Source organism: Cicer arietinum, chromosome 2 (assembly GCF_000331145.2).
Source record: "Cicer arietinum cultivar CDC Frontier isolate Library 1 chromosome 2, Cicar.CDCFrontier_v2.0, whole genome shotgun sequence".
NCBI lineage: Eukaryota > Viridiplantae > Streptophyta > Magnoliopsida > Fabales > Fabaceae > Cicer > Cicer arietinum.
Genome location: NC_021161.2, coordinates 39390848 through 39409158, shown reverse-complemented (window position 1 = coordinate 39409158; position 18311 = coordinate 39390848). Strand labels below are relative to the sequence as shown.

Here is an 18311-nt window from a genome sequence, read left to right as displayed (position 1 = left end):
TTAAAAAATAAAATAAGGAGGTCTTTTACAGCGCTTTTGAACAAGCGCTTTAAAAGGCTTCTAAAAAAGCGCTGTAATATGCTTTTAAAAAATAAAATAAAGAGGTCTTTTACAGCGCTCTTTAAAAAAGCGTTGTAATAGGCTTTAAAAACATAGAATAAGGAGGTCTTTTACAACACTCTTTAAAAAAGCGCTGTAATAGGCTTTAAAAAAAATAAAATAAGAAGGTCTTTTACAACGCTCTTTAAAAAAGTGCTGTAATAGACTTTTAAAAAATAAAATAAGGAGACATTTTACAGCGCTCTTTAAAAAAGCGCTGTAATAGGCTTTAAAAAAAATAAAATAAGGTGGTCTTTTACAGCGCTCTTTAAAAAAGCGCTGTAATAGGCTTTAAAAAAAATAAAATAAGGTGGTCTTTTAAAGTACTCTTTAAAAAAACGTTGTAAAAGACATCCTTATTTTATTTTTTAAAAGCCTATTACAGCGGTTTTTTAAAGAGCGCTGTAAAAGACCTCCTTATTTTTTTTTTTTAAAGAACGCTGTAATAGGATTTTATATATAACATTAAACCCTTCAGTTTCCTCTTCATTACATAAACTTCACTACGCTTCAGTGTCCTTCTCATTGGGAACCCTACTGTCCCTACGAACAATATTGTTAACCATCCGTTGCAAACCATCTTCATATTTGTTACTATCCCTACGAACAATATTACGTACTCTTTTCATTGCGAACCCTACTCTGTCCTACGAACCGTTCGTATTTCTGCACATTCTCGTTGTTCCTTCTTAAACGAAACCGTAACCCTACGTATTTCTTCGCACTCTTCAGGTATTGTATTCATTTATTTCTTACATATATATATATATATATATATATATATATATATATATAATGTGTTTGTTAATACTAATAATCACATTTATTTGATAGTGCTTTACAAGTTTTCCGAGCTCAAATGGGTGTTACAGTGTCGAAGTAAAAGTCAAATAAATCACATGGATTCCAATAAAGGTTTGAAATATATGCCTTTAAAATTTCATTAACAATCAATGCACAAATATTTATTGACTTATATGTTTTATTTTATAGTGCCCTCGTCAAACTAACATAGACTGCGGATCCTATATATTTTTAAGCGCTGTAAATGGCTTAAAAAAAGCGCTGTAAAATACCATTTTTGGCGTAGTGTAAAATATTTAAATTATCTAAAACTATATTTAATCATGTAAATATTTCTTTAATTTAGTGATTTTAATAGAAATAAAATAAAAAAATAATAATTATTGGACTAAACTTGAATGCAATCCTAGACTGAATTTTATTTGCTAATTGGATAATGTTTCAGCAATCATTCCCCTGAAGTAAGAAATTTAGGTATGGCACTCACTCACTACTACATGCAGAACATCTAAATTCATTATACATGATAGTCTCTACTTAAACATAGGTTGTTATGTGATAAGCTCTTATTCAAATAACATTTAACTGAATAAGTTGTTTACCACAAAGACACTCAAATATTGGCTACATAAATTTATAAACTACTAGCAATATTCATTAACTTATTTTATACAAACATCATTAACAGAACATCTTTATTGGTAATAAACTTCTTGAATCCAAACATTGATTGTCCTTTATGGATTTATTCATGTTTGGCATCTCCTGCCAAGCGATAACTAGGTATTGCATACAAGTGTTGAGCTCTTGGCATAGTGAGTCCAAATTTCTCCTCCATATTCAAATTGGAAGGACTCATATTATATGGAAGTTTCCAATTAAAGCAATGCACCAATTGAGCTATAACCAATTTAACAGTAACCAAACCCAATTGAATCCCAGGACAACGCCTACGACCAGAACCAAATGGTATAGAATCAAACTCTTGTCCTTGATAGTTCATTTTCTTGTCAATAAATCTCTCTGGATAAAATTCATCAGCATTTTCTGACCAAACATTAAGATCTCTCCCAATAGCCCATGCATTTATCATTACTCGTGTCTTTTTCTTAATAAAATAACCATCAATTGTTCTGCTCTCTCTACACTCACGAGGAATTAGTAAGGGTCCAACAGGATAAAGCCTTAAGGTTTCATTAACAACCATATCTAAGTAATTCAACTTATTTAAATCATTCTCTTCAACCATTCTCTTATTTCCTACTTCATTTGTTATCTCATCTTGAAGGTTTTTCATCACTCTTGGATGTCTTATAAGTTCAGATAAAGCCCACTCAATCACGGTAGAAGAAGTATCAATTCCTGCCACAATCATGTCTAGTAAAATAGCTTTGATGTTAGTTCGATCAATAATAAGATTGTGTTCATTTTCGAATTCTATGGGTTGGTGCATTATTGAGAGAAGTATGTTTACAAAGTCTTCACGATGAGTTTTGTCTATTTTAGTAGCTTGTTCATGCTCTGTTATTATCACCTCCAGAACTTCATCAAGTGATTTACTCACTCTTTTACAAGCTCGTGTTAATCCCTAACAAAGAGTTAAATTAATGACGTCAATTACTAATTAAATACTTTCACAAAACTTATCAAAATCATAAAAGTATATGAAAATTGAAAATATAAGTTTTAATGTAACAATATCACCATTTATGAGTTGAATTAGAGCTTAAGAAGATATAAAGATTAAATATACTACAAAGACTAAACAAAAACTACAAAGACTCAAATCCAAATTTTCTTTATTTGAAGTAATACACAATCTATTTTCAGAATACAGACTAAAATTGATAAATGGCAAATTTAAGGGCATGAAAAAAACATTTAGGACTTGATTCAATATTTAGTTTCAAAGTGTTCTCGAACTTTTTTGCATTTTCTCCAAGTGAAGTTTTGAGATTGTGCAACTTCATCCCCACTTTTCGATTGCAGAAAGTCATTATCTTTTTGGATGTTTATCACTAAAAATGACGAGTAAAATCGTACCATCACAATACTCAAAAGTAAAAATGAAGGTAAAATTGAGATAAAATCACGTAGCCCCTTTATTGTACAAGAGGAAAAATTGAATCTCTAAAATTGTATACAACTTGTCTTTTATTTTATTTTATTTTTTTCTTTAATTTTTACCTACAACAACACATATATATATATATAAGACATATATATTTTAATTCTTTTATTTCTTTCGTTAACGAGTTTTAATTAAAGACTGAAAGATATTTTATTTCTAACATATTTTACAGATTGAACCGAACTCTTGACTACTGGTGTTATTTGAGTTAAATCAAAAACAAACATACCTGAAGATCAAATGCACCTAACCAAGGAACATAATCAGCCATATTAAAAGATCCGATCAAAGCCAATGCTTCTTGAATCAACTTCTTCAAGTCAAATTGCTCATACTTACTTCGACCCAATATTATTTTACACATAATTTCCTCAATAAGGTTCCCTACAACCTCACTAACATTCACAACTTCACCCACCATAGAAGCTTTCTCCAATGACTTAACCAAAACACCCAACTCTTCCTTTCTAATAGGACCAAACATCTCAACTTTGGAAGGACTGAGAAGTTTCAAAGTGCACAATTTCCTCACACTACGCCAATAAGGACCATACTCAGAAAAAGCCAACCCTTTGGAATCGTAAGAGATGAGCTTAGATGCTTGAATCTTTGGTCGACTTGCAAAAACAATATCATGAGTTTTGAGGAATAATTCTGCTGCTTTTGAAGATGAAACGATAATAGTTGGGACTTGGCCCAATTGTAAGGACATGATGGGACCATATTTGATGGAGAGTGAATGAAGAGATCGATGGGGAAGAGTGCCTAATAAGTGGAGATTTCCTATTATTGGAAGTTTTGCTGGACCTGGTGCCTTTTTATTGTTTATGCTTTTTTCTTTTGGATGTAAGAAAAGTTTGAATAAAAGATATGTGAAAATGAAAGTGAAGAGAATGAAAACGAGTATGTGAAAATGCATTTTTATTTTGTCCGCAACAATCAAATTGTTTATCTACGATCTTCCTCCCAAATATAACATGGATTGGCTTGTAAACGAAAGATGTAGCACTCGTTTATTTTCTTTGGAAGTTGCTATTGAGAGAGCACTATTATCAAGTTGTGTTCAAACTTTTGACCCTTATGACATTTATTTCTTCTTTGTACTATTTACGTTCCGTGCAACTTCAGTACCGTTAATGAGTTTCCTACTGTTGTTGACGTGTGTTTGTTAATATCTTCATCAATGAAACTTATCTCTTCAGAATACTTTAGGGCCACACAAATCTTACTATCTTTATAAATAAAAAAATATAGTTAAATAAAATATATAATTTACTTTGTGTCCCATCATTAATTCTTTTGCGAGAAATATTTACTCTGAAATAACTTCACCGACGGATGAATTTAATTGTAATATGCAACACTGTAAAATTTTGTTGATAATAGTTCTTTTGTAATTCAGCTAAATTATTTTTAGGAGAATATTTTTAACCGAATTTCTGAAAATGTTTCTCAAATATCTTAGACGATAACCTGGGTAAAAAAGTTTGTCCCAAATAAAGTCGTTTTAAAATTTTGCGAGCGATAAAACTGTCCACTGTATTTAAAATTTATAAAATGTTCCTTTTTCTATTTCAACTATTTTTACATAAAAGACAATTAAAAATATTTCACTAAGAAAAATATAATTTTCAGTACTTAAATTCATTAAAAAAATAGAGCATATAGACTCAACAACACGTTCAATATAAAATATAGTAAAACTATAGAAATTAGGGTTTAATAGCTATCGGTCCTAAAGAGCCCACAAACTATAGAAATATGTGGTTCATGTTGGATGGTGATCCACCACCCTATGTGAAGGGGGAGATATTATGAAATCATGTGGATTGGCATACAAGAATTGCATCGAGGCTAAATGATATGTGTTAGTTTTAGAGTTGATATTATGATATGAATATGTTACATGAGTTTTAATGATTTCATAAATGTTAGTTTTTATCTTTGAATTTTACTTGGTGACTCTTTATTATGAATATATGAGAAAACGCCTCAGACTGTAGTAGATAATTATACATAAATTGAGACAAACAATGAAATTGTAGTGGAGCCGCGACTTGAAATGCCAGATGGATTTTGACAACTTGATGTAGCTAGTGAGTTAGTAGTTTCCAATATTATCTACTTAAGTATTTTATGATCAGTAAATTTTGATCAAAATTAGAATGGGAACTTAGAATTTAGAAAGGAGATAAAATTAGAGAAACAATATCGCTCAAAAAAAAGTAGAATGATCAAAATTGCACAATTAGAAAATTTAAAAAATCAAAAGTACATTTAAGCCAAAGATAAATAGTCACTAATATAAGACTTGGGAAGATATTGCAACATTTTTTTTCTTATAAATAAAATTGTAAAGAAATTTATATATAGCTTAATGAGTTTAAATTTAAATCTAAAACATAATATTCAACCAAACAATATGAATATTTAATCAATTGAATTAAGATCTTTTTCTAACATTTTTTTTATAGAAATTATTTTTATTATATTCCTCTTTGAGAAGAAATTATATGGGGGATGGACCTAGAACCGACAATTTGGGGGTGGATTGGGCCAACAATTGGGGGGTGGGGTGGGTGAGTTAGGGAGAGGGGACAAATCCATGGCAAATAAATCCACTTTTCATTTTCTGACATAATTGTTATGCACAAATCATATTAAAACTAGAATATAATGCGCACCTAATTTAAAATAACAAAATGTGAATTTTTTATAAAATTTAAAAGTGATACTTATGATGTATAATATTTTAACTTGATCAACATTCTTTTTTTAATATTTGTATATTTTTAAGTTTATAAAATTATTTGTTATGTGAAAAAAGGAAAAAAAATGAAATTAAAAAAATTGAAATATTTGTAATAAAAAATGAGTTATTTTAACTCTAAAAGATATAATTAAAAAAATATGAGTGATTGTTTAAATATATTTTACTTTTTTCATAAACATTCAATTACTTAAGAAAACGTTTTTCCAATAAAAAAATAGAATATTTATTTTCTAAGCATTGATTTGAAATATATTTGTAAGCATTGATTTTTATATGATTTTTATTTTTTAACTTGAATGTACTATTTATGTTTTGTCTAATTAAATTTATTATTGTTTCTTATATCTTATATTTTGTGTCTCATTTCTAATTAAACTTTGAATAATTAATTTTTAATTAGAGGTGTTATGTCATGTGTCTCTTTGAAAGATATTTTGATTGTATTCTTTTTAAAGATAATTTATAATAAAGAAATTCAAAGTACTATTTTTTACGACAAAAATACAAAATAATGTTGAGAATGATAAGACGTGACTATTTGATTTTGATTACTTTTGTTATCAAATAAAACTATGCTCTTATTTATCATTCATTCAATCAATAAATCTAATATTTTGGAATGTGAGTCTTTGTTTTCATGAATAATTTTTATAGATAAATATTTTCTTTTGTGTTAGAGAAATATACCCGAGCACTAATAAGAAAAAATATACCAAAATTGTATATTACTTTAAAAATATTCAATGATTAATTTACAATTTTTTTTTATAAAAGTGTTATAGGTTATTCTATTGTTTTTTGCAAAGGTCTTAATTTATATGAGTTTGTTTGTTTCAACATTTTTAATTTATACTTCATTTGATTGTTTGTGCATAATCAAATCTCCTCTACATCTCTAATTTAATATTTTTTACTATTAACCAAATTTTCATTATATCTCTCATCAGAGCATATATGAATCAAAAACACTTTTTAAAGATGTAACGAGACTAAGGGACAATAGGTAGGGAAAAACAAAAACAAAAAATATTTAAAAGGCTATAGCAAAATAAACATTTGATTACAAGTAACCTTTTTACATAATTGGAGCTCAACCCATTCAAATTTTTAATCATCGGCCAAAATTTTATTCATCAGTCAAATTTGTTACTCCGAGTAGATCACCTTATTGTGTCCTTTCAAATCGGGACTAATAAAAATTCTCTCTTTTTTATTTTTATTTTCTTCTATTTATTTTCTTTATTTCTAAGTTATTCCACTATATTCAAAAAGGAACTCAATAATGATTTTATCAATAAAGCAAGGGACCAAGAAAAATCATTCATGAAAGGCTCAAAGTGGGAAACTAGTGAAAAGTATAAAACAAAACAAGTCATGAGACCGAAAAAAAATCCTATAGTACTTTTTCTTCAAACATGATCACAAGAAAATTTAGCCTTAAGACGCTTGAAAGTCAAGTTGTAGAGAACACATTCAATAGTGAAAAATCATTTAAAATTAAGAAAGAGGCATGGTGTACAAAGGACGAGATAGGTCGGGTTTGGTATGTTCCTTACTTGGTCCCTATATTTGATCGGGCCAATTTTTAGATCATAAGCCATCACTTAACCCGATCAAACCCAATTAGCTGCAGGTTCAATAAAGACGAGACGAAATAATACGAGACTAACTTGGTCCCAAGACAAGTCGCAAACTAGTAATTCTTGAACTTCTTTTAAAAAAAAAAAAATTTAAAGTAACTCATAACAAACCAGCTACGATTACCACTTGTCAATTCATTCAAAAGTAGTAACTCATAACATTTTCATATAAAATACAAATATTTTAATCAAAACAAGTAACATACTTTTTACTCGACCCATAGATTTTTCATCACTTAATAGTCTTACTTTTTAATCAATAGTAGTATAAAAACAATATTGTCTTATAAATTAAAGAGTACAACAACGACAACAACAACACAACAACAACGACGACAACAACAACGACGACGACAACGATAACGACGACAACGACAACGACAACGGCGACGACAACAACGACGACGGCGACAACGACGACGACGACGACGGCGACGACGATGGAGACGACGACGACAAAGCAACGACGACGTCGACGGCGACGACGATGACAACGACGACAACAACTCAACTTTACTTTTTTTGCTTTAGATTTTTTTGTAAAATTACAAGGATGAATATATAATTTAAAAGATGCAGAAGGTTATACAGTATGGTAACATAGATATGATTAGACATGGTTGAATAAACAAACATTGAAATATTTATTATGATTTGTTTCTAATACCAAGTGTCAGTTATACACAAAAGACACACAAAATCAAGTTGATGATATAGTAGTATCGCTATATAGCTTCATAGAAAGATTATGGTAGTATGATTGGAGAAGACAATAATAGTCCACACACAGAAAACAAGAGGAACACAAGGAGGATCGTCTATTAAAAGAAAAATGAATAAAGGAAAGAAAATAAAAATTCAAGCCCTAAATTAAGTTAGTGTAGTAGTATAAGGTAAAATAATTATAAAAAATAATAATAATCCCTTGCCCTTAGTGTATTTTGGGACGAGACAGGTAACCTGGAGGGTGGCCCGAACCCGGTCCATTTTTTACCTTGTCCTGTCTTTTGTTTTCCTTGTTTATTTGGACTGGGTCAGACCCAACCTGTTGCTTTTGGACCAAGTTGGGTTCGTGGGACGAGCCGAGTCGTGTACACCCTCAATACTTGATGATGTAACGCAAACCCCTATATAAGCCCAAAACTTATATTTAGTAGCTAAATCAATGAGAACATGCTATTAGAGAATGTGTTAATTTATCAAACTTAAAGTGTGACTTCCAAAGGTGAGTTCATTGCATATTTAACAATATGCACATAAATTATGGTTCCCTATCAAGGATATCAAAATGTTTTCTTTCAAACAAGGATAAATTATTTGTTTATTTATTTTTATTACAAAACAGGAAGAAAAAAATTAACACACTAAGAAAACAAGCAAACAAGTGCATCCCCCATGCATGGATCGGACATTGTCCTCAATGTAAAAATTGAAATAGTCATGAAATGGGTACAAAAATTCACAAGATTATGGCGGTGATGGAAAGTGGTCATGAGCACGCATTACGGTCATAATGGCCATTACAACCTGGCTGTAATTCGTGATGCCTTAGTGATATTTTTGCAAGTGCAGGGGGTTGGACCATTACGACACTAATGGACATTACTATCAGGCTGTAATTCTTGCTACCTTCTCATATTTTATACATTTTTTTTTCTTAGTCTATAAACAAAAATAATATTTTGAAAAATTAAAACAGTGGGTTGCCTCCCACGCAACACTTGTTTATGGTTTTTAGCTTGACCTTCGTTTTGTAAATCTTAAGTTGGAGATCAAAGGATAAGACTTACGTCTCTATTGGATTTTCAACTACATAATGCTTCAACCTTTGACCATTCATAGTGAAAACTCTAGTGGCCTCACTCTAGATTTCTACATTTCAAAACTGGAAACCTTGTAGATTTGAAATGGCCCAAATCACCTCGAATAAAGTTTACCCGGAAACAACTTCAATTGTGGATTGAAAAGTAACATGAAGTCACCTTCCTTGAAATCCCTTCTAGTTTTTTGTTTATCATGCTACTTCTTGGTTCTTTCCTTGTAGAGTTTAGAATTTTCACAACCGTTCAACCTCAACTCATCAAGTTCACTGAGTTGGAGCTTCCTTTTTTTCTATAGGAGCCTTCAAATCTAAGTTAAAAGTATTTATTGCCCAATATGATTTACGTTCGAACTCAACTGCAAGGTGACAAGATTTTCCATAGATCAACTCGTAAGGAGTCATACTAATGGGAGTCTTGTATGTTGTATGGTAGGCCCAAAACCCATCATCTAGCTTCATGGATGTAACACCCCAAAATCTTCATATATATTATATGTGTATCTTTTTAATAATTGCTATTATTAAATTAATAATTATTCTATGTGTAAATAAATTAAATTAAATTTTATCACACTCTATTCTACCTAAATAATTATAATCTTCATTTTTATTTAATTGTTTTGACGTGACAATTACATGGGGACTATTTATGATGTCATTATTTCATAAATGGACATTTTTATTTGATTAGTTTCGATAATCATGAAATTGATGGGTTAGATATGTTTGTTTTATTTTGTTATGTGTGAGTGGTATTCTTGTCTTGCTTGATTTATTTTAGTTGATAAAATATTAGTTGAATTATTTAATTAAATTAGAATTTATATAAGTTATATTGTTTGTTAGTTTTATTTGCAATCAAATAAGTATTCATTTTAGGAGATATTATAGAGTTACTGAAACGAACGTATAAGTGTTTTGAAAATATTTTTGGTCCATCCTATAAAAACAAAAATTAGTTACTTGACTCATTCTTTTACTCTCATTTATGACAAGATTTTATGACAATTCATGGTGTTTTCTTGGCATAATGTGCATTAATTCATTTTAAACACCTTTAATTTATTTTTAAAGAAAGATTATAAATTTAATTATAAGTTTTTTTTTTTTGTGCAATTAACAGTGGACACAAAAAGACTATTGTCCTTTTTGTATCTCATGCATTCATCTCTTTTAAACTAAAATTATAATTTTATTATAATTGTCTACAAAAATAATTTTATGAAATTTTTGGTTTCGTAACTACTAGATAAAAAAATTAAAAGGATGATGTGACAATCTCAAATTTATTTATTTAATTTAAAATTAGTGTGTGACACCCTTCAATATATGGTGAACTCTATTAGTTAATCCAAATTAACTCATACATATAAATACACATGATTTCAATTGGCTTTGTAACAACCTAATAAAATTAAAGAAATAGTAATTATTGGTAGTATAATGTTGGAATTAAGTGCACTTCAATTTTAGACAAGAAATCAATGGTAATAGTGCAACGTAAATAGCTTATATGTTCATACATTTCCATGAGGCCTCTTGTTGTCACCCCTATTTGTCATTCTTACACTATCAAAATAATTTTCTATGTCGTAAATTCCAATATCTATCGGTGTTGAATTCATTACTGCCTCATGAGCTATTTCTCGTGCAAATTTAGAGGTGTTAAGAAAGAAAGCGCCTAAGGTAAGGGCTTTTCCCCATGCAATGTTAGGCTAGATATTAAATTAATAGTTTGTAAGATATTGATATAAAACTTGTTGTCTTAAAAGAAAAATATTGATTTTTAATTGCCTTAAAGAATTTAACTATAATATTTTATTTTTATGAGTAATATGTTTGCTTTGATAAACTTAATTATAAATTTCGATTTTTATTATTATAACATGAGTAATATGTTTGATGTCATATATTTGATGTAAAGTTATTATTTGTGTGTTGTTTATGTGTACTTAATTATAAAGCTATGATTTTTATTATGATCTCATGAGTAATATTTTTTAGGATGTCTTTAATTTAAAGTTTCGATTTTTGTGCTATTTCATTTCAAAGTTTTGATTTTTAAGAAATCTATATGAGTCTTGGGGGAATTGGTGTAAAGTTTTAATTTTAATTATGATAACATGATTAAGTTGATTTTTGTGATGTGTTTAGCGGCAAACCTTGATTTGTGTTTTAAATAATATTATTTTTGTGGTTGCATAAGTGGCTTGTGATTTGTGTTTTGAATATTTTATCTATGTGGTTGTCTAAGTGGTTTGGTTGGTGGTTTGTATTTTAAATATTTTTATCTTTGTGGTTGCCAAAGTGGTTGGTGATTTGCATTTTAAATATTATCTTTGTGGTGCCTAAGTGGCTAGTGATTTGTGTTCTAAATATTATCTTTGTGGTTGCCTAAGTGGCTGGTGATTTGTGTTTTAAATATTGTTATCTTTGTGGTTGCCTAAGTGGCTGGTGAATTGGATTTTAAATATTGTCATCTTTGTGGTTGCCTACGATTGGATTTTTAATATTGTTATCTTTGTGGTTGCCTAAGTGGCTTGTGATTTATGTGATTATCTGATTGGGTGGTGATATGTATCTTTGAGCATCATTATCATTTCATGACATATCATATGCATCTTTGTGGACGCCTGTGTGGCTGGTTTAATTTTCCCCATTGGTATGGGTGACTTCTGTGTCGACGCCTGTGTGGCTGGTTATATCCGGATCATATATGTTTAGGAGCATGCATGACTTGCATATATTCTATTGTTATTTTTATTTTGATCTAATTATTTGCTCTACGGTTGCTACTTGATTTATTTAGATACATTTTATGACTTTTAATACATCTTTGAAAACTATTAAAGAACCAATTTCTTTAAATCTTTTATGACGAAATGATTTTATATTCATATTTTATGGTTGTTAATTTATTATTTGGTTTAATTTTTGTTGTGGGATGAACTGACCCCTTACACCAATATTTAGGTACTAATGATCTCAAAAGTTGTATGAATGATGTTTGATTGGTGCACGCGCGTGGGAAAATGAGACATTTACTTTAAAAATAATATTTTGTATTACTAAAAATTTTGTCGTACATTGTAAAGTTATTTACTCTTCATCATTAACTTTTAATAGAAATGTTCATTAGCTAGAAAAAAATTGAATGTCATTAATTTCAGTCAACATTGTTTCTTTTGAATTTCACTTAAAGAGAATTTATTTTATTTTGGACCATAAATGAATATTGATATAATAATTGGAATATTAATTTTTCAAATGAATAAATAAATAATATTTTAGTAAATTACATTACGTTCTTTTAATGAGAAAAAAAAAATTAATTAGTTTGTTTCTAAAAGAAAATAAATATTTTTCAGTAATATTCGCAGTAAAAATTTGGGGCGTTACAATGGACCAGTCCTTCCTTGACGCATAGACAATTTTCTCGAGAGTTCTCTTGTCTATATTGGAAACTTCTACTTGTTTGCTAGTTTGAGGGTAATATGTTTTGGCAATTATGTGCTCCACCCCATACTATTTTAGCAAGCCTTCAAACTGCTTAGCTATGAAATGAGAACCACCATCATTGATCACCATTTTTAGCACACCAAACCTCATAAAGTTTACCCTTTTAAAAAGCTTAATCACTACCTTAGCATCATTTGTTTGGGAAGCCACGACTTCAATCCACTTGGACATGTAATCTACCGTTGCAAGGATATTGTTCTAAGACATTTCATTTCTTTTTGATATGTTTCTGATACAGTGGCATTCATCACATTGAAGCACAATGTGATGCACGTCTTTGAAGAATGTGGGTTAGTAGAAGCCTGCTCGAAGTATCTTTGCTACAGTTTTTGAGGATCTAGCATGTTCACCGTGAACACGGGAATGATAGTGAAGCATAATGCTTTGCATTTCTTGTTCAGGAATTCATCTTCTGAAAGCTCCATCAGCTCATCTCTTAAAAAGCAGATGTACATCCCAATAATAGTGTTTAAGATCCGAGAAAAACTTATTCTTTTGTTGATAGTTAAAATTTGGGGGTAGTACTCCAGCTGCTAGGTAGTTCACATAATCAACATATCATGGTGTTTCTATTTGTGCAAGAGAAAATAATTGATCATCTAAAAATGCATCATCTAATGGTAACTCATTTTCATATTTTTCATATAGCCTTGAAAGATGATGGACCACCACATTTTCAATCCCCTTTTTGTCTAAAATTTCTAAATCAAACTCTTTGAGAAGTAGAATCCATTGAATCAACCTCGGGTTAACATCTTTCTTGCTCAAGATATATTTGATTTTTGCATGGTCTATGTAGACAATTATCTTCGATCCCCCCAAGTAGGAACGCCATTTTTTAATGGTAAACACTACTGTCAATAGCTTTTTCTCTGTTTTGGCATAGTTAACTTGAGCTTCATCCAAAGTCCTATTGGTGTAATAGATATCATGAACTTTCTTGTTTTTCTTTGCCCCAAAACTACACCTACAAAAAAAATCGCTAGCAACGCACATGATTTCAAATGGAAGAATCCAATCAAGTGGCAGTATAATTGGGGCAAATATCAATGCTTCTTTGAACCTGCAAAATGACTCATGAAAAATTTCACCAAAGACAAAAGTTGCATATTTAAGGAGCAGATTGGTTAGAGATTTAGAAATTTTAGAAAAATATTTAATGAATCAGCTGTAATATCCCACATGCCCCTAGATGGGAGGTGACATTTTCTCTATTTCCTCAATCTTTGCCCTGCCTACCTCAATACCTCACTCGGACACCAAATGTCCAATAATAATTCCTTCTCTAACCATAAAATGGCATTTCTCCCAATTTAACACAATGTTAACTTATTCACACCTTTCAAATACCTTTCAAGATTGGCCAAACAACTATAGAAACTAGATCCATACACAGAAAAGTCATCTATGAATACTTCCATTATATCCTCAATAAAATCATAAAAAAATTAACATCATGCAACGTTGAAAGGTAACATGTAGACTGCATAAACCAAAAGGAATTCTCCTATAAGCATAAGTGCCATAAAGGACAAGTACACGTGGTTTTCTCTTGGTCGCTAGGAAGAATTGGAATTTGGAAAGAAAAAAAAACCAGAATAACAATCTAAATAGCAAAAATGTGAATGATTTGCTAACCTTTCTAACATTTGGTCAATATAGGAGAGGGGTAAGTGATCTTTACAAGTTGCCTTGTTCAGTTTTCTATAATCTATAAACACATTCCACCTTGTAACTTTCCTAGTTGCAATGGATTCATTTTATTTTATTTTTTTCATTTTTAAAACAATAGTGGTACCTCCCTTTTTAGGAACTACTTGAATGAGACTAACCCATTTGTTATCATAGATAAGGTAAATTACCCTAGCATCTAGGAGTTTAATTACCTCTTTTTTCACAACTTCTTTTATGTTAGGTTTAACCTCATCTGTACTTAATAGAGGGTTTATAGTCCTCTTCAAGTATTATCTTTTGTATGCAAATTGATGGATTAATTCCTTGTAAGCCATCAATAGTATACCCAATAGCTTTTAGGTACATCTTGAGGACTCCAAGCAATTTTTCAATTTCTTCACCATTTAATTCAACACTTACAATGACAAGAAATGTAGAATTTTGCCAAGAAATTCATACTTGAGATTTGAAGGCAAAGACTTAAGTTCTACATGTGGAGCCTCTTTTGAAAGAGGTGCTGAATTTTTTGTTTCCAATGCCTCAAAATTTAAGTTTGGAAGAAAAGGTTTTTCATCCAACAATTTAGCATATGCACCAGCTTCCTTCTCTAAGTCTTCATGACTTGTGCTTCCAATCAAGCTTGCTTCCAGCCCATCTTGTAATAGTGGTCCAAAAGGACACTACTTAACAAAATGATCAATTAAATCAACCTTTCAATGAATATTCAAGAGAATGACTTTTCATAAGGTTAGACAAATTAAATTCAATCTTTTCATCACCCACATTGAAAACAAGCTTCCCATATTTCACATCAATAACAGCTCCTGATGTGGCTAGAAAAGTTCTGCCAAGAAGAATTGGGACTTGGGAGTCCTCTTCCATTTCCAACACCACAAAGTCAGTCGATATAAACAAATATCCCACTTTGGTAAGAACATCTTCTAATATTTCCATCAGATACTTGATAGATCCGTCAGCTAGCTGTAAGAAATATTTTGTAGACTTTAACTCGTCCACATCAAGCTTCTTACAAACCAATAAAGGCATGAGGCTCACACTAGCCCCAAAATCACGCAAAGCACGTTCAAAACTTATATCACCAATAACACAAGGAATAGAAAAACGATCTTTAAGTTTGGGAGGAAATTTATTCTGAATTATGGCACTACTTTCCTTAATTAGAGCAATCGTCTCATTGTTGTCAAGTTTTCTTTTGTTTGATAAAATTTCTTTCAAAAACTTAGCATATGATGGCATTTGAGACAGTGCTTCAGTTAACGAAATATTTATATTTACCTTTTTCAAAAGTTCCACAAACTTTCTAAACTGCTCTTCAATTTTAGCCTTGGTGAATCTTTGTGAAAATGGTATGGGTGGTTTGTACGGTACCAGAGGCATATAAGGTTTTCTTTTCCCTCATCTACCCTCTAACTTGATGGTCAAGCTCTTTCGTTCTCATCATGACCACTCTCTTCCACATCTTTACCCTTGGGGTCTTCTAATTACTTTTTGTTTCTTAAGGTGACAACATTTAACTGTCCCTTGGGGTTAGGTTCAGGCTGCTCCGAGAACACATTGGAAGATCTAAAGGATAAAGCAACTTATTGAGCCAATTGGGGGATTTGTGTTTCAAACATTTTATTGTGTTTGGCCATGGAATCTACGTTAGATGCTAACTGCCTAAGTGCTTTATTCGCTTATTGCTTTTGATTTTTAAACTCCCCATTTTGTTTGCTTTGAGTCAACACAAAATTTTCCAACAAATTTTCTAAGCTAGATTTTTGGGGGCTGTTGAAAGGACTTAGTCCTTGGAAACCATAATGTTTAACCATTGGTTCATGGATGGGATTAAGGGGAAGATATTTTTAGGAAAAATTTGGATGGTTCTTCAACATTTCATTGTAAGTATTGGAAAAATGGTCAATTTTTTAGGATTGTTAAGATAATTAACTTGCTCATTATCCACCCCCACCATTAGCAGACATTCCAACCGGCAATTCAACAGCCACATGACCAACAATAACACAAATTTAACAAGGGGAAACATTTGGTGAGACAACATTTACATTCAATTTTTCAAATTTTTGAAATAATGGAACTACCTTAGAAGCAATATGATCTAATGCATCAACTTCATACCTACCTCCTTTCTTCTGAGGAGATCGATCATTTGACCATTAGTAGTGGTTTTGTGCCGTTCTTCAATAAGAGCATAGGTTTCTTCTATGTTCTGGTTCATCAGCGTTCTTCCTGCAGTAGCATCTACTGCTGTTCTTGTAGTATATGAGAGTCCATTGTAGAGTGTATGGAAAATTAGTCATCTCTCAAACCAATTATGAGGGCACAATCTCAGCATCAGCTTCAAGCGCTCCCAAACTTCACAGAGCAATTCTCCTTCATTTTGAGAAAAACTTATGATTTGATTTCTCAATTGTACAGTTTTGCTTGGTGGAAAATATCTAGCAACGAATGCTTGTTTTAACTAATCTTATGTGGTAATGAATTTAGAAGGCAATGGATGTAGCCAAGCTTTAGCTCTATCCCTTAATGAAAAAGGGAAAAACCTTAGTCAAATGGCATCACTAGTCACTCCATTCATTTTCAAAGTGTCACAATACTCTAAAAAAGCTAAATCCCCAGCAATGGCACCAAAAACTTGATAGGACCGCAAGTGTACAGTATTATCGCATAGTAAAAATTATCGTTCACACAAAGACTTTGTTATGAGTAACAATCTCTCTTTAATATGTGATTAGCTAAAACAGTAAATGTTGATAGTGATTTTTTATTAAAATTCGCAATAAAAAGTAAAGTCTTAGAATTGTAGTTTTTCATAATGATGGATACAATAAAATTAACCTTCTCCAAGTCATGAGCGTCAGACTCTTAAAAATAAGATAAATAGTTATAACTAATGTCTTCTTTCAAAGAGCAAAAACGTATTTTTAACTAATAACCAACTTCTTTTCATGATTGATGTATTAACAAAATTCTTTAAGAGAATATATCTTTCATGATTTCAAGACAACCAAAATTTATTTTCAAGATTTGATTCTCTTGTCCAATTTTAGAGGTAGGATATCAAATCCACCTTTCGGTATATTATTTGATATCCAAGTATGAACATGATTCATACTAAGATTGGATTAAAGGATCTATACAATGACATATAGAAATAGAAATGGTTAGATATTCATCATTTGAAATCCTACAATCCCAAGACAAGGAAGATCGACTCACACATTCCTCAAGTAATCATGATTGTAATTACCCTAATAAAATGGATAACACCACATTTTCTTTTGTGCTCATGTGGACTATATAAAGACGCCGATATAACCTTCGCGTTGATGATTAAAGTTAAAGTACGCTTCAAGAGAGATTATTCGTGTTGGTGACTTGTCTCTTCGACGTTTCAAGAGGTAAACACATGTACCATTCTAGTGAAATTGTGTGCTTACGTGATCTTTGGCTAAATAAATTTTTCGCTCTTGAGATTAATTTTATAAGAGTTTTAAAAGTTCATCTCTTAATTTCCCAACACCTTAGAAGTTTGAAACTAGAAGAATTGTCTACTAGCTTGTCTATATTTGGGGAGGGGTAAGCATCCTTAGGGAAGGTTTTGTTGAGATCAATATAATCAATGCATATGCCATTTATTATTGCTCTTTTTGACAAGTACAAAGTTGGAGAGTCAAGTTGTATACTTGGCCTCGATTACAAAATTAGTCTTTACTAGATCATCAACTACTTTCTTGGAGGCTTTGGCCTTCTATGACAACTATTTATGGCGGCCTTATGCAACCCATCAATACTTCATATCAATGGACAATTTATGGAAATCGATCT

General features: G+C 30.8%; 2 protein-coding genes and 1 non-coding gene across 3 annotated transcripts; 1 reads left to right on the top strand and 2 right to left on the bottom strand.

Annotated features, from left to right (window-relative positions):
* Positions 1-1401: 1401 nt before the first annotated feature.
* Positions 1402-4099, bottom strand: LOC105851638 (cytochrome P450 CYP736A12-like). Its single transcript, XM_012712995.3, has 2 exons — positions 3264-4099; positions 1402-2491 (listed from the first exon to the last, which is right to left on the bottom strand). The coding sequence occupies exons 1-2, from the start codon at positions 3951-3953 to the stop codon at positions 1649-1651; spliced, it is 1533 nt and encodes a 510-aa protein (XP_012568449.1). The 5' UTR covers positions 3954-4099; the 3' UTR covers positions 1402-1648.
* A 10869-nt stretch (positions 4100-14968) lies between these two features.
* LOC140919487 (uncharacterized) lies at positions 14969-16662 on the bottom strand. The gene has a single exon (XM_073365558.1). The coding sequence runs from the start codon at positions 15858-15860 to the stop codon at positions 15168-15170; it is 693 nt and encodes a 230-aa protein (XP_073221659.1). The 5' UTR covers positions 15861-16662; the 3' UTR covers positions 14969-15167.
* A 130-nt stretch (positions 16663-16792) lies between these two features.
* Positions 16793-16896, top strand: LOC113785567 (small nucleolar RNA R71). Its single transcript, XR_003471693.1, has one exon. It is a non-coding gene; the product is annotated as a small nucleolar RNA R71 (small nucleolar RNA).
* Positions 16897-18311: the final 1415 nt, after the last annotated feature.